Source organism: Bombina bombina, chromosome 4, assembly GCF_027579735.1.
Source record: "Bombina bombina isolate aBomBom1 chromosome 4, aBomBom1.pri, whole genome shotgun sequence".
Classification (NCBI taxonomy): domain Eukaryota; kingdom Metazoa; phylum Chordata; class Amphibia; order Anura; family Bombinatoridae; genus Bombina; species Bombina bombina.
This window is the reverse complement of record NC_069502.1, coordinates 470,057,993-470,084,033: the sequence shown is the minus strand read 5'-3', so window position 1 is coordinate 470,084,033 and position 26,041 is coordinate 470,057,993. Positions and strand designations below refer to the sequence as shown.

At 37.9% G+C, this 26,041-nt stretch overlaps 1 protein-coding gene across 1 annotated transcript in view; it reads right to left on the bottom strand.

Annotated features, from left to right (window-relative positions):
• Positions 1-26,041, bottom strand: part of DLGAP2 (DLG associated protein 2) — a 709,652-nt gene that overhangs the window by 62,165 nt on the left and 621,446 nt on the right. Inside the window, exons 8-9 of the mRNA XM_053710360.1 lie at positions 9,951-10,033; positions 7,036-7,451 (exon numbers count right to left, since the gene is read on the bottom strand). Of these exons, the coding sequence (XP_053566335.1) occupies positions 7,036-7,451; positions 9,951-10,033 (499 nt within the window). The remainder of the gene's footprint in view (positions 1-7,035; positions 7,452-9,950; positions 10,034-26,041) is intronic.

Here is a 26,041-nt window from a genome sequence, read left to right as displayed (position 1 = left end):
CATTGAGAAATCCAGAAACAATGATCCTTAAAGGGACCATGTACTCTTGCAAGCAACTGATAAACGTTTATTGTATTCAAAACACCTTTTTATACACCTTTTATTTAGATGGACTTTAATTGATAATTTCTAATAAAAGTTTTTAATCTAACTGTGCAATTCTAATACCCCACGTTCTGGCCGCCCACTTCAAAACTCAATTTTTTTGTGAACTAACGGTTCAAACTCTTTTCCAATATGTGCTCTAGCCATACAGCGCTTTTGTTTTGTAGCTAGAGTGCCGATTTGAAAACAATTCAAACCATTAGCTCACAAAACAAAGTTTTCAATTTTTGAAAGTCAAGTGCTATATGGGTTGACCACAAGATTAGGTTGTGTTTCTGCTGCTTTCTACATTTTGGTAATGGTCTAGATATATGATTATGCTTTTGGTCTATTTTAGGCTTAGGTAAAATGTATACACAAATAAGCTCTATATTAAAGAGGCAGTAAAGCCAAAATTAAATTTAAACTTTGCAACCTTTCTTAAAGAGGAAACCTACGTAGGCTCTGGAGTATGCATGTGTCTATAGCACTATATGGCAGTAGTGTTTGCAACAATCCTTTAGAAAAGCATATTACATTATTTATCTTCAAAAATCCTTATCGATTTTAATGTTTATTGCTAGATAAACTTTTTTAAAGGATGGTGACTTAACCCAGTGTTTGTAGTAATATATATATATATATATATATATATATATATATATATATATATATATATACAGGGAGTGCAGAATTATTAGGCAAATTAGTATTTTGACCACATCATCCTCTTTATGCATGTTGTCTTACTCCAAGCTGTATAGGCTCAAAAGCCTACTACCAATTAAGCATATTAGGTGATGTGCATCTCTGTAATGAGAAGGGGTGTGGTCTAATGACATCAACACCCTATATCAGGTGTGCATAATTATTAGGCAACTTCCTTTCCTTTGGCAAAATGGGTCAAAAGAAGGAATTGACAGGCTCATAAAAGACATGGCCAAGGTAAGAAAGGCTGAAAGACGACCACCACTGAACAAGACACACAAGCTGAAACATCAAGACTGGGCCAATAAATATCTCAAGACTGATTTTTCTAAGGTTTTATGGACTGATGAAATGAGAGTGAGTCTTGATGGGCCAGATGGATGGGCCCGTGGCTGGATTGGTAAAGGGCAGAGAGCTCCAGTCCGACTCAGATGCCAGCAAGGTGGAGGTGGAGTACTGGTTTGGGCTGGTATCATCAAAGATGAGCTTGTGGGGCCTTTTCGGGTTGAGGATGGAGTCAAGCTCAACTCCCAGTCCTACTGCCAGTTTCTGGAAGACACCTTCTTCAAGCAGTGGTACAGGAAGAAGTCTGCATCCTTCAAGAAAAATATAATTTTCATGCAGGACAATGCTCCATCACACGCGTCCAAGTACTCCACAGCGTGGCTGGCAAGAAAGGGTATAAAAGAAGAAAATCTAATGACATGGTCTCCTTGTTCACCTGATCTGAACCCCATTGAGAACCTGTGGTCCATCAACAGTACACCTCTCTGAACAGTGTCTGGGAGGCTGTGGTTGCTGCTGCACGCAATGTTGATGGCAGTGACGTGCAGTGACGTCAGAGGATGGTGAGGCAGTGGCTAGGATACGCCTTCATTCTTTAGATATCCTTTGTTGAAGAAATAGCAATGCACATGGGTGAGCCAATCACATGAGGTATCTATGTGCAGCCACCAATCAGCAGCTACTGAGCATATTTAGATATGATTTTCAACAAAGGACATCAAAAGAATAAAGAAAATTAGATATTAGATGTAAATTGGAAAGTTATTTAAATTTGCATATGGGTTTCATATGGGTTTCATATGGGTTTCATGTCCCTTTAAATGGTGTCTTGGAAAACTGGTCAACTTAGTAAACATCTAATTTTAGTCTAAAAGGATTGTAACAGAAACACTTGCCAGATAACACAATGCTTGCTCTGATTATGAGATCTAGAAATCCATGCCCATTAAAATATGTTTAAAACATACATTTTACTTTAATGCTGCAAATTATGCTTATAGATTCTTTCATTACATAAGGGATGAGAGTCAGAGGGGGAGGAAGAGAGACAGAGAGAGAAAGAGACCATGGGGGAGAACAACACATAAGGAGAGAGATGGATAGATAGAGAGAGAAACACACACACACACACACACACACAAGGGGGGGACCACTGCATTTTAAAGTAATAAAACAGCAGAGCTACAGAGAGTTCAGAAAATTAGTCTATAATTTAGTGTGAAGTACAGAGGCAAGCTGCTAAGTTAGTGGGTGTAAAGTTTGAGTAAACAAAATACAAAAACGACCCTGCTATAAAAGAGTAAACAAACACTAAACCACATTCATTAAATTATCATTTTAACTAACAGAATCTTTCAGTAAAATCTTACTTTAATAAGATGTGGGTGAAACACTGCTCTCTGTGCCTCTCTCCTGCTCTGTAAGGATTCAGGAAGTGACAGTGGCACATTCCACTGCACTTAGAGGGGAAGAACAGAAATCTCTTTTTCACTTTAGCAAAGCTAGCAGGTTCACAGGACAGCAACAAAATATATGAAAGTTGTTTTTTTGCATTTTTTGTTTTGTTTTATATGATTTAACATCCAGCCCCAACCCTATGTTCCACTTACTAATGCCTCTCGCTGGATTGGTTCAGCCCAAATAGGACTGCCTCAAATAAGCAGTTAATGAGCCATGCAATGATCTTAACCACTTGCATCCAGTAGATGGTGCAGCATGTTGTGTAATGGTGGGCAGACCTGTTTGTGCCTCTTCATTGCACAACATATAGCTGTGAGAAAAAAAAATGCTGGGGGAAAAAATTTACAATTTTTTTTTTAAAGCCAATAAAAAAAATATATTTTTGCCCATATGAGAGGTGAAGCACTGCCTCACCTGCCTCTAGTGACTGCACATCACTGGTTGATGGTGAACAGATCAAAATACTGACAGAATCCATGGATGGCAGGCTTTTGAGTGTCCTTGCAAAGAAAGGTGGCTATATTGGTCACTGATTTGTTTTTGTTTTGTTTTTGAATGTCAGAAATGTATATTTGTGAATGTTGAGATGTTATATTGGTTTCACTGGTAAAAATAAATAATTGAAATATATATATATTTGTTTTTTGTTAAGTTGTCTAATAATTATGCACAGTAATAGTCACCTGCACACACAGATATCCCCCTAAAATAGCTATAACTAAAAACAAACTAAAAATTACTTCCAAAACTATTCAGCTTTGATATTAATGAGTTTTTTGGGTTGATTGAGAACATGGTTGTTGTTCAATAATAAAATTAATCCTCAAAAATACAACTTGCCTAATAATTCTGCACTCCCTGTATATATATATATATATATATATATATATATATATATATATATATATATATATATATATATATATATATATATATATATATATATATATCTTTTTTTTTTTTAAATACACTCCAAAACTGTACAAATGACATAATGAAATAACCTCTATCTATTAAATGTATTCATCAAATGTTTTATATTTTATGTATTATGATAATATTATTTACTATAGACTAAACTAAGAGGTTGTTTTTTTATATCTCATAAGAAAAATAAATTTTTTAGAATATTCCCTTTCCCTATTTCTCTTCTTATGGTGAGAGGAAATATAGGAGAAGTATCTCTGAGTTAAGCTAGCTTTGACATTTTTATATTATTAAAGAAATTATCTGCATTAAACCATATATAGCTTCATAATGAAAAGCTGAAAAAAAACTTTTATATGGAATATAAACAAATTGGAGAAAGCTTTCTCACTGAAGAGACGTCACTGACCTTATCCACAAATGAAAGATATCAATGTTGTCTACTTTGTCTGTTTCTGCTTAAAGGGACATTCTAGCTATAACTACGTTATACCTCTATCCCAAGTATATAACATTTATAATGAGATAGATGTATATGAGACGTTAGAAGGATATTAAACACTTTGAGATGGTAATATAAAATGATAAATTGCATATTTAAAAAGAAGTCTGCAATATACTTTCATTATTTATTTTGTCCTATTTTCCTGTAATTCCATTCTGATATTTTGAGCTTTTCAGTTCCAGTTAGAAATAAAAGTGCAGAACACTGTTAACCCCTTAAGGACCAAGGCCATTTTTCAATTTCTTTCCCTGAAGGACCAGGGCTATTTTTAAATTTCTGCGGTGTTTGTGTTTAGCTGTAATTTTCCTCTTACTCATTTACTGTACCCACACATATTATATACCGTTTTTCTCGCCATTAAATGGACTTTCTAAAGATACCATTATTTTCATCATATCTTATCATTTACTTTAAAAAAATGATAAAATATTAGGAAAAAATTGAAAAAAACACACTTTTTCTAACTTTGACCCCCACAATCTATTATACATCTACAATCACCAAAAAACACCCATGCTAAATAGTTTCTAAATTTTGTCCTGAGTTTAGAAATACCCAATGTTTACATGTTCTTTGTTTTTTTTGCAAGTTATAGGGCCATAAATACAAGTAGCACTTTGCTATTTCCAAACCACTTTTTTTCAAAATTAGCGCTAGTTACATTGGAACACTGATATCTTTCAGGAATCCCTGATTAACCCTTGACATGTATATATTTTTTTTAGAAGACATCCCAAAGTATTGATCTAGGCCCATTTTGGTATATTTCATGCCACCATTTCACCACCAAATGCAATCAAATAAAAAAAATTGTTCACTTTTTCCCAAATATTTTCACAAACTTTAGGTTTCTCACTGAAATTATTTACAAACAACTTGTGCAATTATAGCATAAATGGTTGTAAATGCTTCTCTGGGATCCCCTTTGTTCAGAAATAGCAAACTTATATGGCTTTGGCATTGCTTTTTGGTAATTAGAAGGCCGCTAAATGCCACTGCGCATCACACGTGTATTATGCCCAGTAGTGAAGGGGTTAATTAGGGAGCATGTAGGGAGCATCTAGGGTTAATTTTAGCTTTAGTGTAGTGTAGTAGACAACTCCAAGTATTGATCTAGGCCCATCTTGGTATATTTCATGCTACCATTTCACCGCTAAATGCGATCAAATAAAAAAAACGTAACATTTTTCACAATTTTAGGTTTCTCACTGAAATTATTTACAAACAACCTTTGCAAGTATGGCATAAATGATTGTAAATGCTTCTCTGTGATCCCCTTTGTTCAGAAATAGCAGACATATATGGCTTTGGCGTTGCTTTTTGGTAATTATAAGGCCGCTAAATGCCGCTGCGCACCACACGTGTATTATGCCCAGCAGTGCAGGGGTTAATTAGGTTGTTTGTAGGGAGCTTGCAGGGTTAATTTTAGCTTTAGCGTAGAGATCAGCCTCCCACCTGACACATCACACCCCAGGATCCCTCCCAAACAGCTCTCTTCCCTCCCCATCCCACAATTGTCCCCACAATCTTAAACTCTGCCAGTACTAAAATAAACGGTATATTTAAAAAAAAAATTAAAAATTGTATAGCATATTTACATATGCAGCTGTGTAGGATCCCCCCTTAGCCCCCATCCTCCCTGATCCCCCCCCAAACAGCTCTCTAACCCTCCACCTCTACCTTACTGGGAGCCATCTTGGGTACTGGCAGCTGTCTGCCAGTACCCTGTTTGCAAATACAAATGTTATTTTTTTTCTTTTTTTCTCTGTAGTGTAGCTTCCCCCCCCCCCCACAGACCAATCCCCCACCCACTCCCAGATCCCTTAGATTTACTTTTGTTAGGGATTTTATCTCCCCTTACTGCCACTCATATGAAATGTTTTTGCTGTAGTGTAGCGGTTCCCACCCGCTCCCTCCCCGTGCATGCGCCCACCCGCCGCCCCCGTGCACGCGCATGCTCCTGTGCGCGCTCCCGACAACCCCGCCCACACTCTTTCATCGATGGCCGCCCACCCTGCTCCCACGGTCAGCTCCCACCAACCAACGATTGCGGCCATCGATGCCGGTGCAGAGAGGGCCACAGAGTGGCTCTCTCTGTATCGTATGGGGGAAAAATGTTATTGCAGGATGCCTCGATATAATCGAGCCGCTTTAATCCCCAAAGTCATACAGGGTACGTCGCTGGTCTTTAAAGACCAGGTTGTGTGCGACGTACCCGGTACGACTCGTGTCGTTAAGGGGTTAAATTCCCCACAGCCATTGGCGGCACACTCTAGTGACCTATTTATAACTGTCTCTAATTGGCCACAGCAGGGAAAGTAGCCTAAGTTAAAACATGGCAGCTCCCATCATTTTATAGCCATTACAACTAAAATGCATCTAGATGTTATTCTCAGACTAATCTTTTCTTTGGATGCATCATTCTATCTAGCATTTAGTGTTTAATGTCCCTTTAAAGAAAACATTGTTTTGCCTTTTATAAAGCCTGAATTAGTGCTATTTATAAACCTTCCAGAACTGATCTTGAGAATGCAACAGTACTCAAAGACATGTTCACACCATTCATTTGCTAGATTGTCAGGGGCAAGCCCATGCATGGTGTAAACACATCAATCACAGAACACTTATGCTCTGAGATTGGTACCAACAGCTTGCAAAATATACTGGTCCTGGAATTACAAAAAGACAAACATACTTTAAAAACAAAACAACAATTATATTTAAACTTGTATGCTTAGTGCAGTGTTTCTGAATTCCAATCCTCAAGGAGCTATAACAGCACAGGCTTTAGGTACTTCCATTAGGCTGTTCAGTAGATCAATCATTATGACTGTTTCACCTGTGCTCAGGTTGGGAAATCCTCTTAATTTGACCTGTTAGGGCTTATTGAGGACTACAATTAGGAAACACTGGTTTAGGGTATATAGCTTTAGTATAATTATGACAAGTGTGTTTATTGGAATGTAAAATGAGTAAATATAAGCAACATTACATTTTTCATACTAAAAAAGTAAGACAAAAGCAATAAATTATATAATTTAAAGGATATACAGAAATATTCTTACTTTCTTCAGAAATATCATTTTCTTCTGCTTCTCTCTCCATATCTTTACACCAGTCCTCCATTCTTTTTGTTTCTGCATGAAGCAGCTTCATAAACCATGTGCCATCTTGTCTACTGGGTGATATCCTTCCAGAGTCCACTGATTCATGAGCTGGCTCTAGCCATGGATCTGGAGGTGGGAGATTTGCTGTATCTACTGGTGTCCTATAGTCTTCTCTATAACTAAACAAACCCTGAGTCCGTACTGTCCTTACTGCACCATATTGAGTTGGTGTACTAGGTTCAGAATGTCTTTGAAATGAAGATCCAAATTGTAGTCCTTTGTCCTCCATTGTAATATGTCCTGGGAAACCCTCTAACTCAAGATCAGCCTGTACAGCAGCAGTAACACTGTTTGAACGTTTGAATCGCCCTTGTCTAAATATTAAAAAAAATATATTTTTGTAAATGTTATTTTTATGTATAAAACCATCAAAGTATACATTTAAATATAAAGTATTGCTTGTTAGATCCTAAAACTGTACATAAAGGCCTCTATTTATCAAAGGTCTTGCAGACCTGATCCGACAGTGCGTATCAGGTCACGAGAGCTGCTGGTGCAACGCCGCCCCCTGCTGACTCGCGGCCAATCGGCCGCCAGCAGGGAGGTGTCAATCAACCCAATCGTATTCGATAGGGTTGATTTCCGGCGATTCCTGTCCGCCTGCTCAGAGCAGGTGGACAGGGTTATGAAGCAGCGGTCTTTAGACCGCTGCTTCATAACTTGTGTTTCTGGCGAGTTTGAAGACTCGCCAAAAACACGGCCCTTCAAGCTCCTCACGGAGCTTGATAAATATGGGCCAAAGTCTTTCATAATAATAATAATAATAACAATAATAATTGCAAATAAAAGAAGCAATATTGCTTCTTGTCATCCATAGTCTCCTTTTTATGTCCCCTCTTTACCTTATTATCTATAGCCAACTAAATGCTAGAAACAGCCATAATATTCTGTGTGCGACTAAAGGCCATATCAGGGCAATGTGATAACCGAGACAATATTACATACAGGCTCACTATTCTAAATCCCCTAACAAGATCAAAGGGAAAGAAATACAGAAATACAAGGAATAGGAGCGCCAAACAGGCTAAAGTATGATATCAGGCATATGTAAAATATAACATTTAAAAAAGATCCAATAACAATAATAAAAACACTAACATAAAGATTTGCAGATCCTACTGTGGATCTAAAAGAGGGTGAGTAATATCCAAAAAAGGGAAAGAGTAGTCCAGAGTGATAAGTCCAAAAGAAAAAGTACTAAATTAAAGGTGGTTCTCCAGTTATAAAGTAGGTGTTGTGGTGATGATTATAGAAACCAGTAGTAATCCGTATGTGTAGAGAAGGGCAAAAAAAGAAAAATAATATATATATATATATATATATATATATATATATATATATATATATATGTGTGTGTGTGTGGTAAAAAATGTACACATGAAAAAATGCAAAAAATGTTAAAAATTAAAAATGCTGAAGTAAAAATGTCAATTATCCTTGTGGTTACTCAATGATGAGTGAAAATGTCCTAAAAGAACAAGATATACAAATGTGCAAAAATGTATTTCTATATATCTCAGATGAAGTTATGCTTACCAAGAAAGATGCTTGCAGAAAATCAGGGAAGAACTCTAGCCAAAGTGTCTAAACAGTCAACGCCTTTTGGCCCAAAATAGGGCCTTTTTCAATACATATCAGGCTTAGATATTTAAAGGGTTTGATATCCAATCAGAGGGCTCGGGTGCAAAGTGATTATTCCTGCCAAAAGAATAACACTTCCGTGTTGTCACAGCCTCATTAACGTTCAGTTTCCGGAATCTCTGCATCACTTCCGGTGCAGTATTTGTCACTTCCGGTTCTGGTTCAAATGATTGCCGGTTCACGCGTGTCTCTAGATTGGAGAGTGATCACCATGTTTGTTGATGGCATTAAACAGAAAAACGTTCTGGATTATGGGCAAACATTGATCCTAGTTATTTATCTTGTATTAAGTTAAGGATTACGTGGTTGAAAAAACCAACCAGATGGAATAAGTGTTTATCAATTTATCCTTTATTTTATTTCTGGTAAGAAAAAAATAATAAATATATTTGGGCAAAATATTATGATAGTGAAAATGGAGTAGAATTGGTGCTTGTATAGATCATATCAATTCAAATACATCCGCCCTTCTCTACACATACGGATTACGGGTTTCTAGAATCATCACTACAACACTTAAGCTGGAGAACCACCTTTAACGTATTACTTTTTCTTTTGGACTTATTACTGTGGACTACTCGTTCCCTTTTTGGGATATTCCTCTCCCTCTTTTAGATCTACAGTAGGATACACCAATCTTTATGTTAGTGTTTTTATTCTTTTTATTGGATGTTTTTTATATTTTACATATGCCTGATGTCATACTTTAGCCTGTTTGTCGTTCCTATTCCTTGTATTATCACATCAGGGCAATGCACTGTCAAAAATAAGCTCTCACAAACAGGCGCCCAATGGACGTGGTGAGAAATGTTCTTGATACATCTCTAATCTTCATCATATTTCATTTGCATTGATGTTTCTTAGCATCATTTATCAAAGGGCCAATAGTTCACTGTTCTACTAAACCCCAAAGTTATATATAAATGAAATAGGTAATAAAAATATATAACGTAAGCCATTCTGTCATTTCCATAAATTTCTCTTTATTACATCGGGCAGATGCATTGAACTAATAATACCACTAATGACATTATACAAGAGGGGCAGAATGTACTGTCTGGTCTAAGATACTATTTCTGAGTAAGCGTATAGAGTTTTAGATACAATGGCCTCAAATGAAAACCTCTCAGTTAAGTTTAGAAGAAAAAAACTAAACAAAAAACATATTTTACCGTTTTTCGTCCTCTACCTGCACCCCAACAGAATGGTATTCTCGAAGGCTTTTGCTTTCTGTATCGGAGTCAGCTGCTTCCACCTAATTAAAAGCATAAATAAATTAATAAATAAATACCATCTGTATATAAACATAGCATATGTTTATAAGTTAACATCTTTTCTCAATAATTATTGTAATTTTCTTCATTCCAAAACTCAACCAATATATTTTTATTGAGTTCAAGGTTAAATATAACAACGGGCTAAAATAATAAAATAGTGTGGTTGTGCTAAATCCCTCCCATAATAGACTATGGGGGTGTGCAGAGTAGGGACATTAAACACTTTGAGATGGTAATATATAATTATAAATCATATAAATCATATCATGATATATATGATATAAATCTGCAATATACTTTCATTATTTATTTTGTCCCCTTTCCCTGTATTCCATTTTGAAATTGTGAGCTTTTCATTTCCTGTTAGAAATGGAAGTGGAGAACACTGTATTATGACAACTGTTTACTATAGACTAATATAGGAGGTTGTTTTTTTTAGATCTCATAAGAAAAATAACATTTTTAGAATATTCCCTTTCCCTATTTCTCTCTTTATGGTAAGAGGAAATATAAATGCAGTAAAATGAGAAGTATCTCTGAGTTAAGATAGCTTTGACATTTTTATATTATTAAAGAAATTCTCAGCATTAAACCATATATAATAGCTTCGTAATGAAAGCTGAAAAAAAACTTTTATATGAAATAAATAACAAATTGGAGAAAGCTTTCTCACTGAAGAGACTTCTCTGACCTTATCAACAGATGACATATACCAATGTTGTCTACTTTGTCTGTTTCTGCTTAAAGGCACAGTCTACTCTAGAATAATTATTATTGTTTAAAAAGATAGATAATCCCTTTATTACCCATTCCCCAGTTTTGCACAACCAACATGGTTATATTAATATATATTTTTTACCCTGTGTCTAGCTTCTATCTAAGCCATTGCAGACTGCCCCCTTATTTTAGTTATTTTGACAGACATGCATTTTAGCAAATCAGTGCTGAATCCCAGGTAATTCCACATGCATGAGCACAATATTATCTATATGTCACACATGAACTTACGCCTTCTAGCTGTGAAATACTGTCAAAATGCCCTGAGATAAGAGGCAACCTTCAAGGGCTTAGAAATTAGTATATGAGCCTACCTAGGTTTAGCTTTCAGCAAACAATACCAAGAGAACAAAGCAAATGTGATGATTAAAAGTTAATTGTAAAGTTGTTTAAAATTGGATGCCTTATCTGAATCATGAAAGTTTAATTTTAACTAGACTGAACCTTTAAAGGGACATTTTAGCTCTAACTACGTTGGGGATACCTACCCCAATGATATTACATTACTAATGAGATAGATGTATATGATACTTTAAAGGGACATTAAACACTTTGAGATTCCACTCTAGTGACCTATTTATAACTGTCCCTAAATGGCCTCAGCAGAGAAGGTAAGCTAAGTAACAACATAGCAGCTGCAATTGTTTTATAGACACTAAAACTTTACACTTATTTTGTTAATATTTAAACAGCAAATGAAACTTTAAAAATACATCTAAATGTTATTCTCAGACTAATCTTTTCTTTGAATGCATCATTCTATCTAGCATTTATTTAGGGCTAGATTACAAGTGGAGCACAAATTTAACGTGTGCCCGTAAATGGGCATATCGCCGTTTTCCAAGAACACGTTAAATAACCAGCCATTACAAGTTGCTGGTTAATGCTTTCACAAGCTCTTGGTAGCAATTTTGCTCCGAATTTTAACAAGAGTTCAGACCTCAGGTTAATTTAAGAAGGTCCCCAAAGTGCCCCTAAAATAAAGGGGCCAATTTATCAAACAGTCAATCAGCCCCAATTCATCTGTTTCTGAGCGAGCCTTCTTAAGACCGCTGCTCATTAACTCATATGCCTCCTCTGAGGTGGCAGACAGCAATCCGTCTGATCGTATACAATCGGGTTGATTGACGCCCCCTGCAAGCGGCCGATTGCAGGGGGTGGCATTGCACAAGCAGTTCACCAGAACTGCTTGTGCAATTTTAAATGCCGACAGGAATGCTGTCGGCATTCAGCGATGTCCACCAGACATTAATAAATGTTCATTTATATTATTAAAAATTATGACCATTTTATTTTTATAAAATATAACTGCACAAAGCTGTTTTAAGAGGTTAAAGTGAGGGGATGTGGGGTGAATATACATATATATTTATTTGTTAATATGTGTATATATTTAAAATGTGCGGCCTATCACTGTACGACGTACCCTCTTTGCTGTGCTAGGTTCTCTGCCGCGTCTCACGGCATGAGAACGAGGCCCCCATTGGAGCCGATAGAAGTGCTGAACCTGGAAGTCCCGCTGAGTAGGAACTTCCTCCAACAGAAAGTCATGAAGCTTTATAGAATGCAGAATCTCATAGGGGATAGCCAATGTGGTATAGAGCACCCAGTGCAGAATTTAACATTTTTTAAGCAAATACAAATCAGATTTTAGAATGCTTAACTTGGTATTTTCTTCCAGTTCACATACATCTTTCAATATTAATGCAAAAAGCACATTATATAATGGGACAAACCGAAAGACATGCTGGTGTAATGCATCATAAATATGATGATCCACTAAAAAAATGCTAATATTGGATGACTGTTGCGGGCCTCTAGGTCAGATCAATGTTTCAATACTTCTGATCAAACTAGATTACTGCCCCAATGTTTGGTGGCATGAATTGGGCATTAAAGATGGAGGAGGACGCCGAGATCGGGAACATGCAACGGATGACTGCATTAAAATTATTTAAGGTAATCTGTTGACTTGTTCTTATTTGATAAATTGTGATTGCAGTAATTACTCAATCATTAATTATTCACACAATATAACCTGCATTCATATCCTACCATTTTCCCTGTTTTTGTGTCATCTGTACTGCAAGTCTATCTTTTGGTATGTGAATTGGGCCCCTGCATTCAAATCCTGCCAATTTCCCTGTTTTTGTGTCATCTGTACTGCAAGTCTCTCTTTTGGTATGTGTGTAATAATTTAATATTTACCCTGCTGATATTATGTCTTTATCTATGTGATGTTCAAACCTTGCAAATACTTGTTATAATTCCTACATTTATAATTTCACTAATGGTATAACCCCAGCCTCCGCCAAATTCTATTGTCTGTTTTTTTAACTTATCTCACCCTGAATCAAATTTTCCCAATTGGCCTTTGACTTTCTTTAATCATGTCATTACCTAATTTATTGCATTCAGCTGAATGCTCCGGTCTATAAATTTAACACTGCTATGGGGAAAGCAATGCAGGGGTAGCAATGCATGCTCAGGTAGCAGTATTGTAAGATCGTCTGTTCACATCTCTTAAGTGAGGCACAAAGAATAAGTGAACATTTTATAAGTGAGGCACAAAGAATAAGTGAACATTTTATAAGTGAGTGACAAATAATTATACAAGAATTGAACAAGGAGTGGACAAGGGATAAGGCAGCTTCTGTTTTAATACACAGTTTTTTTTTGTAAAACATGCACAATATCTTCATATCCCTTTTTACCACCTTTTGTCTGTTTAACAAACTCCTTTACTCAATTACTCCTTCCCCCTCAACATCTGCACTGCTCATTAGCCCATCTTTCTTAACCTCACCTTACTTTTGTATTCATGAGCTTCACACATTCCTAAAGACTCTCTCTCCCCTTGCAACTCATCAAAAAAAAGTCTCACTACTGCAAATCCGCATCTCATCTCATGTCACTCTCCCTCTTGCTCATACTAGCTGCTGGCAACATCTCCCCTAATCCTGGTCCCTCACAACTTCCTTGCCCTGCACCCCATGTGTGCCCTTCAATAGACTTCAAAAACAAAACTCTGGTAACCTTAATCTCATTCCTCTTGCATCTAAAGCCAACACCCCCTTCACTTGCGCACTATGAAACTCTTGCACTGTTTGCAACAAGCTCACTTCTACCCATGACCTCTTTATCTCCCACTCTCTCAATCTTCTGGCTCTCACAGAAACCTGGCTCTCTCCTTCAGACACTGCTTCCTCTACTGCACTGTCACATGGGGGGGGGGGGGTCTCCACTTCAGCCACACTCCTAGGTCTGACAGTAGACAAGGAGGCGGTGTTGGTATTTTACTTTCCTCTCGTTGCACCTTTCAACAAATACAGCACTTCTCTTCCCTCACATTTTCGTCATTTGAAACACACGATTCCCTTATTCTCTCGATTATCTATACGTGTTGCAGTCATATACCGCCCCCCTGGCTCCGCAACTCTATTTCTAGATCACTTTGCCACCTGGCTACCTTATTTCTTTTCCTCAGATACCCATGCCCTCATTCTTTGTGACTTCAACCTCCCTGTTGATAATCCCACTGCCTCCTCTGCAAAACAGCTTCTGCAACTCACTTCCTCTTTTGACCTATCACAATGGACTGACTTTCCACTCACAAAGATGGTCACTTCCTTGATTTAATTTTCAGCTATCAATTCACTATCTCAAACTTCACAAACTCACATTTCCTCTTTCTGACCACCACCTCCTCACTTGTAACATCACCTCCCTCCCTACAACTCTCCCTCCTTCTACCCCTCACACTAAACTTCACAGAAGAATCAATTCATTAGATCAGCAACAGCTCTCTAGCTCTCTCGAACCTCTTCTCTCTTCCATCCCCTCTTTTTCCTGTCCTAATTAATCTATCTGCCGCTACAACTCCACCCTTACATTGGTCCTTGATAATCTGGCCCCACCTACCATAGCTCGGAAAACATACACTCATCCTCAACCCTGGCATACTCCTCTGACATGATACCTACGCAGATGTTCCCGTACTGCTGAGTGACACTGGAGTAAATCTCGGAATTCTGCTGACTTTCTTCACTATAAGTTCATCTTGAACTCTTACTATTCTGCCCTTAATCTATATACGCAACATTACTTCTCTACTCTAATCTCTACTCTTTCTTCAAACCCAAAACGTCTGTTCTCCACATTCAATACTATTCTCCACCCACCCCCACCTCCCACCACAACTTTTCTCTCAGCTCAAGATTTTGCCAGCTACTTCAACAGCAAAATTGACTCCATCAGAAATGAAATCAGCTCTCAACATACTACCAGTCTCCCACACCCTCAAAAGCTCACAATCATCCAAAACCCACATAGTCATAAATTTATCTCTTTTGCCTCGTTTACAGAAGAAGTTTCTGCCCTTATACTATCCTCTCACCTCACTACCGATCCCCTCGACCCCATCCCCTCACAACTACTCTCCTCCCTCTCATCTACCCTTACCCCTATACTCACACACATCTTCAACCTCTCCCTCAGCACTGGTATAGTTCTCACATCTCTTAAGCATGCATTAGTCACACCTATCCTCAAAAAATCTTCTCTCGATCCAACCTCCCCATCAACTACTGCCCTATTTCCCTACTTTCTCTTGCCTCAAAGCTTCTTGAAAAGCTAGTATATACATGTCTATCCAATTTCCTTACATTAAACTCCCTCCTTGACCCACTGCAATCTGAATTTTGCCCCTTCACTCAACAGAGACAGCAATTGTTAAAGTTACCAATGACCTACTTACAGAAAAATCCAAAGGCCACTTCTCTCTACTTATCTTCTTTGATTTGTCTGCAGCCTTTGATACTGTCGACCACCCTCTTTTGCTCCATACCCTCCAATCCTTTGGCATCTGCGACACAGCTCTTGGTTCTCTTCCTATCTGTCTAACCTTAACTTTAGTGTAGCCTTCTCTGGGGCATCCTCTGCCTGTTTACCTCTTTCTGTTCGGGTACCACAAGGCTCTGTCCTCAGTCCCCTTCTCTTCTTAATCTACATGTCCTCATTAGGTTCCTTAATAAAGTCTCATAGGTTTCATTATCATTTGTATGCCGAGGATACCCAAATCTACCTCTCTGCACCAGTACTATCTCCTTCCTTGCTAATCCGTGTCACTAACTGTCTCTCTCATATCTTATCTTGGATGTCCTCTCACTACCTCAAGCTAAATCTCTCCAAAACAGAGCTCCTTATTTTCCACCCTTCTTCCAAAATCTCCACCCTCCATGTCTCTATAACTGTTGATAACTCCATCATTACCCCAACCTCACATGCCCGATGTCTTGGGATCATCCAAGATGGCGTCCCTTAGATTCCGATTGGCTGATAGAATTCTATCAGCCAATCGGAATTAATGTAGAAAAAATCCTATTGGCTGATTGGATCAGCCAATAGGATTGAGCTTGCATTCCATCGGAATCTAAGGGACGCCATCTTGGATGACGTCACTTAAAGGTACCTTCATTCGTCGTTAGTCCGTCGGAAGAAGAGGATGCTCTGCGTCGGATGTCTTGAAGATGGACCCGCTCTGCGCCGGAAGGATGAAGATAGAAGATGCCGTCTGGATGAAGACTTCTGCCCATCTGGAGACCACTTCTGCCCGTCTGGAGGACCACTTCTGCCGGCTTCCTTGAGGACATCTTGCCGATTGGATGAAGACTTCTCCCGGTAAGTGAATCTTCAGGGGGTAAGTGTTAGGATTTTTTTAAGGGTGTATTGGGTGGGTTTATTTTTTTGGTTAGGGCTTTGGGCCTGCAATAGAGCTAAATGCCCTTTTAAGGGCATTGCCCATCCAAATACCCTTTTCAGGGCAATGGGGAGCTTAGTTTTTTTTAGTTAGGCTTTTATTTGGGGGGTTGTTTGTGTGGGTGGTGGGTTTTACTGTTGGGGGGGTTGTTTGTATTTATTTTTAAAGGTAAAAGAGCTGATTTCTTTGGGGCAATGCCCCGCAAAAGGCCCTTTTAAGGGCTATTGGTAGTTTAGTGTAGGCTAGGGTTTTTTTTATTTTGGGGGGCTTTTTTATTTTGATAGGGCTATTAGATTAGGTATAATTAGTTTAAAGATCTGTAATTTGTTTTTTATTTTCTGTAATTTAGTGGTTTTTTTGTGATTTAGCTAATTTAATTTAATTTATTTAATTGTATTTAATGTAGGGAATTTATTTAATTATAGTGTAGTGTTAGGTGTTAGTGTAACTTAGGTTAGGTTTTATTTTACAGGTAAATTTGTATTTATTTTAGCTAGGTAGTTATTAAATAGTTAATAACTATTTAATAACTATTCTACCTAGTTAAAATAAATACAAACTTGCCTGTAAAATAAAAAATAAACCCTAAGGTAGCTACAATGTAACTATTAGTTATATTGTAGCTAGCTTAGGGTTTATTTTATAGGTAAGTATTTAGTTTTAAATAGGAATAATGTAGTTAATGATAGTAATTTTATATAGATTTATTTAAATTATATTTAAGTTAGGGGGTGTTAGGGTTAGACTTAGATTTAGGGGTTAATACATTAAATATAGTGTCGGCGACGTTGGGGGTGGCAGATTAGGGGTTAATAAATGTAGGTAGGTTGCGGCGACATTGGGGGCATAAGATTAGGGGTTAATAAATATAATGTAGGTGTCGGCGATGTTGGGGGCAGCAGATAAGGGGTTAATAAGTATAATGTAGGTGGCAGCGTTGTCCAGAGCATCAGATTAGGGATTAATAAGTATAATGCAGGAGTCGGCGATGTTGGGGCGGCAGATTAGGGGTTAATAAGTGTAAGATTAGGGGTGTTTAGACTCGGGGTTCATGTTAGGGTGTTAGGTGTAAACATAAATGTGTTTCCCCATAGGAATCAATGGGGCTGCGTTACTGAGCTTTACGCTGCTTTTTTGCAGGTGTTAGACTTTTTTTCAGCAGGCTCTCTACATTGATGTCTATGGGGAAATCGTGCACAAGCACGTATGACCAGCTCACCGTTGACTTAAGCAGCACTGGTATTGGAGTGCGGTATGGAGCTCAATTTTGCTCTACGCTCACTTCTTGCCTAATAACGCCGGGTTTGTAAAAACCTGTAATACCAGCGCTGCATTTAAGTGAGCGGTAAGAAAAAACTGCTCATTAGCACCGCACAGCTCATAACGAAAAACTCGTAATCTGGCCGTATGTTAAATATGATTTTGCATCATTTCAATACACTTCTTCTATTACTGTTTAAATTGAACACCATTCTGTAATGTATCTTTCTCTCATATTGGGCCTGATGATTAAATATTCTTCTTGGAGAGAAATTGTGGTGCAGACTTCACAGGGGCAGAACTTTCCAGCACTGCGAGATCTGTCTGATTTCTGCATATGAAGGAGAAACAAGCCCAGTGCAAAATTGCACTACATGATATGAGAGTTTTGTTACACTTACACTTTGTGCATTGTATTTTATATTACTTTACACTTCAGATTGGGTCATATTAGTTTACATTTAAGCTTTGCACTTTCTATTTTATATTTCAATACATTTAAAATTTACATTTAGTACCACTTGTTGCAAGATATTAAAAAAAAATAGAGACGTATAAAATCACACACAATTATGTACACAAATGCATACAGTATAGTAAAGGGAAACAGACCAGACAGAGATCTAGACATAAGAAACAAAAAGTTAATAGGAGAAAAGCATCAGGAACCATTGCATATTGCGGCACACATACACAAACACTTAGTTATATGGCAGGTATAGACTAAATACAAAAATTGGAGAGTTAAGAGACAGTAGAGTAGAAATTAAACCTTCATGATTCAGACAGAACATACAATTTTAAACAACTCTTGAATTTTCTTCTATTATCAAATTGGCTTCATTCTCTTGGTATCTTTTACTACTACTGTATTAACTTACTATCTGGCCTCCCTCTTTCCCGCCTCTCTCCCCTTCAATCCATCCTAAATGTATATGCCAGGCGAATCCACCTCTCTCAATGCTCTGTTTCTGCTGCACCTCTCCTTGAGTCCCTTCACTGGCTCTCCATTCACAGCAGAATTAAATTAAAATGCTGTCAATGCTGCCCCACCCCACCTGTCCTCACTCATCAACAAATATACTCCAACCCACCCCCTAAGATCCAACAATGACCTTCTCCTCGCGTCCTCTACCATCACCTCCTCTCATTCTAGACTACAGGACTTCTCTCGTGCGGCATCAACCCTCTGTAAAGCACTTCTTTGAGCTGTCAGACATTCCCTAACCTCTCCTCCTTTAAACGTTCCCTAAAGAATTTTTTGTTCAGGGAAGCTTATCACCCGACTCATTAACAAATTAACTTCACTTACCTAACAGTTGCCCTCATCTATCTCCTCACTAATATTATTCTTGCCTTTGCAGTCCCCACCTCCTGTTTCCCATCCTCCTACCCATCTAGATTGTAAGTTCCCACGGGAATAGGGCCCTTTATTCCCCCTGTATTTGTCTGTAAAATTGTCTTTTATTGTATTGTTTCTCCATTGTACTTTTATCCTTGTGCCCATGGACAGCGCTATGGAATCTGTTGGCGCTTTATAAATAAAGAATAAAAATAATCATTTGTTGAAGCAGCAATTAACTACTTTTTCCATCCTAATTTTTTTTTGATGCTATATAAATATTTATTTACTTAGGAACCTGTGATTGTCTATTGAAGTTTTGTATGTTAACATATTCTCCCATAACCTTCAATGGAGCGTGAAAAGTGAACCCCCCCCCCCCCACCAAACAAGCTGCGCAAATCCGATGGCAATATCTCAAGAATATGTTCTATATATTCATAAATAAATATTTATACATAAAGTATCTCACAAAAGTGAGTACACCCCTCACATTTTTGTAAATATTTTATTATATCTTTTCATGTGACATCACTGAAGAAATGACACTTTGCTACATTGTAAAGTAGTGAGTATACAGCCTGTATAACAGTGTAAATTTGCTATCCCCTCAAAATAACTCAACACACAGCCAATAATGTCTAAACTGTTGGCAACAAAAGTGAGTACACCCCTAAGTGGAAATGTCCAAATTGGACCCAATTAGGATCTGAAAAAAAAGAATTGTTGCTCTACATAAAGATGGCCTAGGGTATAAGAAGATTGCTAAGACTCTGAAACTGAGCTGCAGCACAGTGGGCAAGACCATACAGCGGTTTCACGGGACAGGTTCCACTCAGAACAGACCTTCCCCATGTTCGACCAAAGAAGTTGAGTGCACATGCTCAGTTTCATATTCAGAGGTTGTCTTTGGGAAAGAAACATATGAGTGCTGCCAGCATTGCTGCAGAGGTTGAAGGGGTGGGGGGTCAGCCTGTCAGTGCTCAGACCATACGCTGCACACTGCATCAAATTGGTCTGCATAGCTATCATCCCAGAAGGAAGCCTCTTTTAAAGATGATTCACAAGAAAGCCCACAAACAGTTTGCTGAAGACTTATTTAGTTCAGGTGGTGTCAAGCGTGTGTGGCGGCAACCAGGTGAGGCGTACAAAGACAATTGTGTCTTGCCTACAGTCAAGCATGGTGGTGGGAGTGTCATCGTCTGGGCCTTCATGAGTGCTGCCGGCACTGGGGAGCTACAGTTCATTGAGGGAACCATAAATGCCAACATGTAATGTGACATACTAAAGCAGAGCATTATCCCCTCCCTTCGGAGACTGGGCCACAGGGCAGTATTCCAACATGATAACAACCCCAAACACACCTCCAAGACAACCACTGCCTTGCTAAAGAAGCTGAGGGTAAAGGTGATGGACTAGCCAAGCATGTCTCCAGACCTAAACCCTTTTGAGCATTTGTGGAACATCCTCAAACATAAGGTGGGGGAGCGCAAGGTCTCTAACATCCACCAGCTCTGTGATGTCGTCATGGAGGAGTGGAAGAGAACTCCAGTGGCAACCAGTGAAGATCTGGTGAACTCCATGCCCAAGAGGGTTAAGTCAGTGCTGGAAAATAATGGTGGCCACACAAAATATTGACACTTTGGGCCCAATTTGGACATTTCCACTTAGGGGTGTACTCACTTTTGTTGCCAACGGTTTAGACATTAATGGCTATGTGTCGAGTTATTTTGAGGGGACAGCAAATCTACACTGTTAAACAGGCAGTACACTTACTAAATTACATTGTAGCATAGTATCATTTCTTTAGTGTTGTCATATGAAAAGATATAATAAAATATTTACAAAAATGTGAGGGGTGTACTCACTTTTGTGAGATACTGTATATATGATTTTTTTGTTAAAAGATATATATATACAGTATATATATATATATATATATATATATATATATATATATATATATATATATATATATATATACAGGGAATGCAGAATTATTAGGCAAGTTGTATTTTTGAGGATTAATTTTATTATTGAACAACAACCATGTTCTCAATGAACCCAAAAAACTCATTAATATCAAAGCTGAATAGTTTTGGAAGTAGTTTTTAGTTTGTTTTTAGTTATAGCTATTTTAGGGGGATATCTGTGTGTGCAGGTGACTATTACTGTGCATAATTATTAGGCAACATAACAAAAAACAAATATATACCCATTTCAATTATTTATTTTTACCAGTGAAACCAATATAACATCTCAACATTCACAAATATACATTTCTGACATTCAAAAACAAAACAAAAACAAATCAGTGACCAATATAGCCACCTTTCTTTGCAAGGACACTTAAAAGCCTGCCATCCATGGATTCTGTCAGTGTTTTGATCTGTTCACCATCAACATTGCGTGCAGCAGCAACCACAGCCTCCCAGACACTGTTCAGAGAGGTGTACTGTTTTCCCTCCTTGTAAATCTCACATTTGATGATGGACCACAGGTTCTCAATGGGGTTCAGATCAGGTGAACAAGGAGGCCATGTCATTAGATTTTCTTCTTTTATACCCTTTCTTGCCAGCCACGCTGTGGAGTACTTGGACGCGTGTGATGGAGCATTGTCCTGCATGAAAATCATGTTTTTCTTGAAGGATGCAGACTTCTTCCTGTACCACTGCTTGAAGAAGGTGTCTTCCAGAAACTGGCAGTAGGACTGGGAGTTGAGCTTGACTCCATCCTCAACCTGAAAAGGCCACACAAGCTCATCTTTGATGATACCAGCCCAAACCAGTACTCCACCTCCACCTTGCTGGCGTCTGAGTCAGACTGGAGCTCTCTGTCCTTTACCAATCCAGCCACGGGCCCATCCATCTGGCCCATCAAGACTCACTCTCATTTCATCAGTCCATAAAACCTTAGAAAAATCAGTCTTGAGATATTTCTTGGCCCAGTCTTGACATTTCAGCTTGTGTGTCTTGTTCAGTGGTGGTCGTCTTTCAGCCTTTCTTACCTTGGCCATGTCTCTGAGTATTGCACACCTTGTGCTTTTGGGCACTCCAGTGATGTTGCAGCTCTGAAATATGGCCAAACTGGTGGCAAGTGGCATCTTGGCAGCTGCACGCTTGACTTTTCTCAGTTCATGGGCAGTTATTTTGCACCTTGGTTTTTCCACACGCTTCTTGCGACCCTGTTGACTATTTTGAATGAAACGCTTGATTGTTCGATGATCACGCTTCAGAAGCTTTGCAATTTTAAGAGTGTTGCATCCCTCTGCAAGATATCTCACTATTTTTGACTTTTCTGAGCCTGTCAAGTCCTTCTTTTGACCCATTTTTCCAAAGGAAAGGAAGTTGCCTAATAATTATGCACACCTGATATAGGGTGTTGATGTCATTAGACCACACCCCTTCTCATTACAGAGATGCACATCACCTAATATGCTTAATTGGTAGTAGGCTTTCGAGCCTATACAGTTTGGAGTAAGACAACATGCATAAAGAGGATGATGTGGTCAAAATACTCATTTGCCTAATAATTCTGCACTCCCTGTATATATATATATATATATATATATATATATATATATATATATATATATACAAATTATTTAAAAATACTTAGAGCATATTCCCCTATGTGAAGAACATTAGAGTGTGAAACTTTACAATACAAACTCAGTGAAAGGGGTATATTTATTAAAGTGCGGACGGATATGATACCGCTGCTTCATAACTTCTGTTTCCGAACTGAGCTTTATAAATTGACCCCAAAGACTTTATTAAATATGAATATTACATACATAAAAAAAAATATGATTTTATATGTTTTCAGCTACTTAACTGCAAAGAGCTCTAATGCACTTATATATGTCTATATATGTATACATATGTGCTTATGTGATTATATATATGTGTATATATACATATACATATATATATATATATATGTATATATGTCTGTAAATACATATATATACATATAAATACATCTGTACACATGTATTCACATTCACGCACACATACACACACACACACATATATATATATATATATATATATATATATATATATATATATATATTCAATAGCAGAACAGTATGCACTCCTCATATGTTCATATGTAGTACAGCCGCCAGTATGTAGTAAGAAAGCATTCACTGGACTTCTTCCAATAAATTGTAACTTTTAATAGAAAGTTTAAAACATAACGTTTCGAGACCGGTCTGGTCCCTTTGTCAAATGATCACCAAGTGAACATACAGAAAAACCTATATAACACCCCCCTCACCAACATGCTTTATATATTCACATAAGTATATAGGATAAAACCAATAAGTCAATTCAGCTGCCATCATTAGTGTACCGCCGCGCTCCCTGTGACGTCATCCCGGTGCAAAACGCCCTGATTCATCAAGGTATATGAGGAGGGGCGGGACAAGTTCGGACAGCTGTCAGACTATAGGGACATGCTACGATCATACTTATTTTCTTAACAGTGGCATATAGTTGCATTATTTGCGCTCCTCCGTGTAATGTAAAGCTGATCCTATTGTAATCAGTTTAATTAAATTACTACACTAAAATTAAAATTAATGTGTATTCATTTCATTGAACTGACTACAATAGGATCAGCTTTATATTAGATGGAGGAGTGAAGCTAATGTAACTATATGCCACTGTTCACTTTCAACTTAAAAAACATCCACGATAAACCCGATATCACTCGCACAGCACTGTTAGCGCGCCACTCGTAGTCTGGTCCATGGTGTATTATACAACCACTTATATAAATTGAGAACAAAAGAGTAACAATGGCACTAAAATGGGCAGTCCCCACTTATTAATTGGTAATATGGCGGCACATTAACTATCTAGTTTGTGTTGGTGCTCTAATATACCATTTATTTGTATGTGGGTTGGTTCTCTGCATTAAGTTAAATTAAGACTAGAGGTTGTGGATAAAGATTATCCACAGAAGGAATGCATATAGCACTCTTTTGCCCAGACTCTGAACTGTGCGGTGTTCCGTGTGTTAAAACATAACTTTTAATTCAGTCTTTAAAAATAAACAATACAACAAAACATCCATACATTTTAAAATTTCTAAACTCTGTTGGTCAAAAAGTTCAAATTCCAGAAGGTGGAGTTAGTCCAATAATAGTGGCCTTATTCACAATACATGTCTCCACATCTTCTACAATCAATATTAAGATTTGCACTAGTATTGATCAAGCTTATAATGTATATGTGTATAACTAGTAGATTTCCTCCACTGGTACTGTATATTCACGTCCAGTCTGCCACTTCTGATCCTAATGGTATATGTCCTTATGGTTAAGGAACATTTGTTATATAGGTTACAATCTGAGTCAGAAGTGGTAGGTTTAATATAGTATCTTTTATATATCTAGGGTTAAGATATATCAAAATGGTGGAAAAGGGGGAAGTGGGTAGTTAAACTTGTGGCATCTAGTTGTATATTTGTCGCTGTTAGTTATAATACTCAGCTAGTGACCGAGCTTTTAGGAAAGCTGGTGTGATTATTACTCTATAAATGGTAAATGACAGATCTTTGTGTCAATTTAATTCAGATTACCCCAATTTGTATTATTGTGAGGATATCTACTCACTGTATCTGTAGTGAGTGTAGCCTGTATAGCGAATTGTCAGACTTTGAACGCCCCTATAAGAGCCACTGCTTAATATGATTGATATAGTGGTTTAAAATAGTACAGGTTAATACCTGATTATATCACTATCACTCTTATTCAGATATTATAGTTCTGTAGTAGCTGCAGATGACAGTCGGGGCTGTTATCCGGCAAATGTTGTTTTATATATGCCAAGTACGGTCTGATGTCACTATATGAAGATCTGTTACTACCTTTGTATTATAAAGTGATGATTCCTAGTCCTAGAACATATGTGCCCTATCTCCAACAGACCTAAATATCAGTATCACTATTCTTCAGATATTATAGTTCTATAGTAGCTGCAGATGACTGTCAGGGCTGATATCCGGCAAATGATGTTCTATATATGCCAAATGCGGTCTGATATCATTACATTACAATCTGTCACTACCTTTGTATTTAAAATGATGGTTCCTGGTCCTTAAACATATACACCTTATCTCCAAATGACCTAAATACAATGGTATCACTGTACTATTACTCTCATAACTGTAATGAAATCACTGATCAACTAACAACTGTTATATTGTAGGGCTTGATATTAGCTTAGTAGCATCTCACATAAATTTGTGCTACTGCTTACAATATTCCCCCTAGGACTCCCGGTATAGTGTTCATATGCGTAGCTGATTAATGTTAGTAAATATTCCACTATAAGCTTATATTGACCCAGCAGAGTTTATGCTAAAAGGCGTCCATACTGTTGACACATTTCGACCCGTGAGGGCTTGAATTCATGTAAAGTATCATGGAAAATAACACGAGTCTAAGCATAACATAACACATAAAATGATTATCCTGGATTAAAGCGAAGGGAAGTTATTTATTGTATATTATATACATACTAGTCCTAAAGCCCGTTCACACGGGCCATTTTTTGCAGTACAGCGGTCCCACCCCTTGCGCTCTCTCCCTCCCCCTCTCTTTTGCTCTCTCTCTCTCACCCCTCTCTTTTGCGCTCTCTCCCCCTCTCTTTTTGCACTCTCTCTGTCCCCCCTCTCTTTTGCGCTCTCTCTCCCCCTCTCTTTTGCTTTCTCTCTCCCCCCTCTCTTTTGAGCTCTCTCCCCCCTCTCTTTTGCGCTCTCTCTCCCCCCTCTCTTTTGCGCTCTCTCTCTCCCCCTTCTCTTTTATGCTCTCTCTCTCCCTCTCTCTTTTGCACT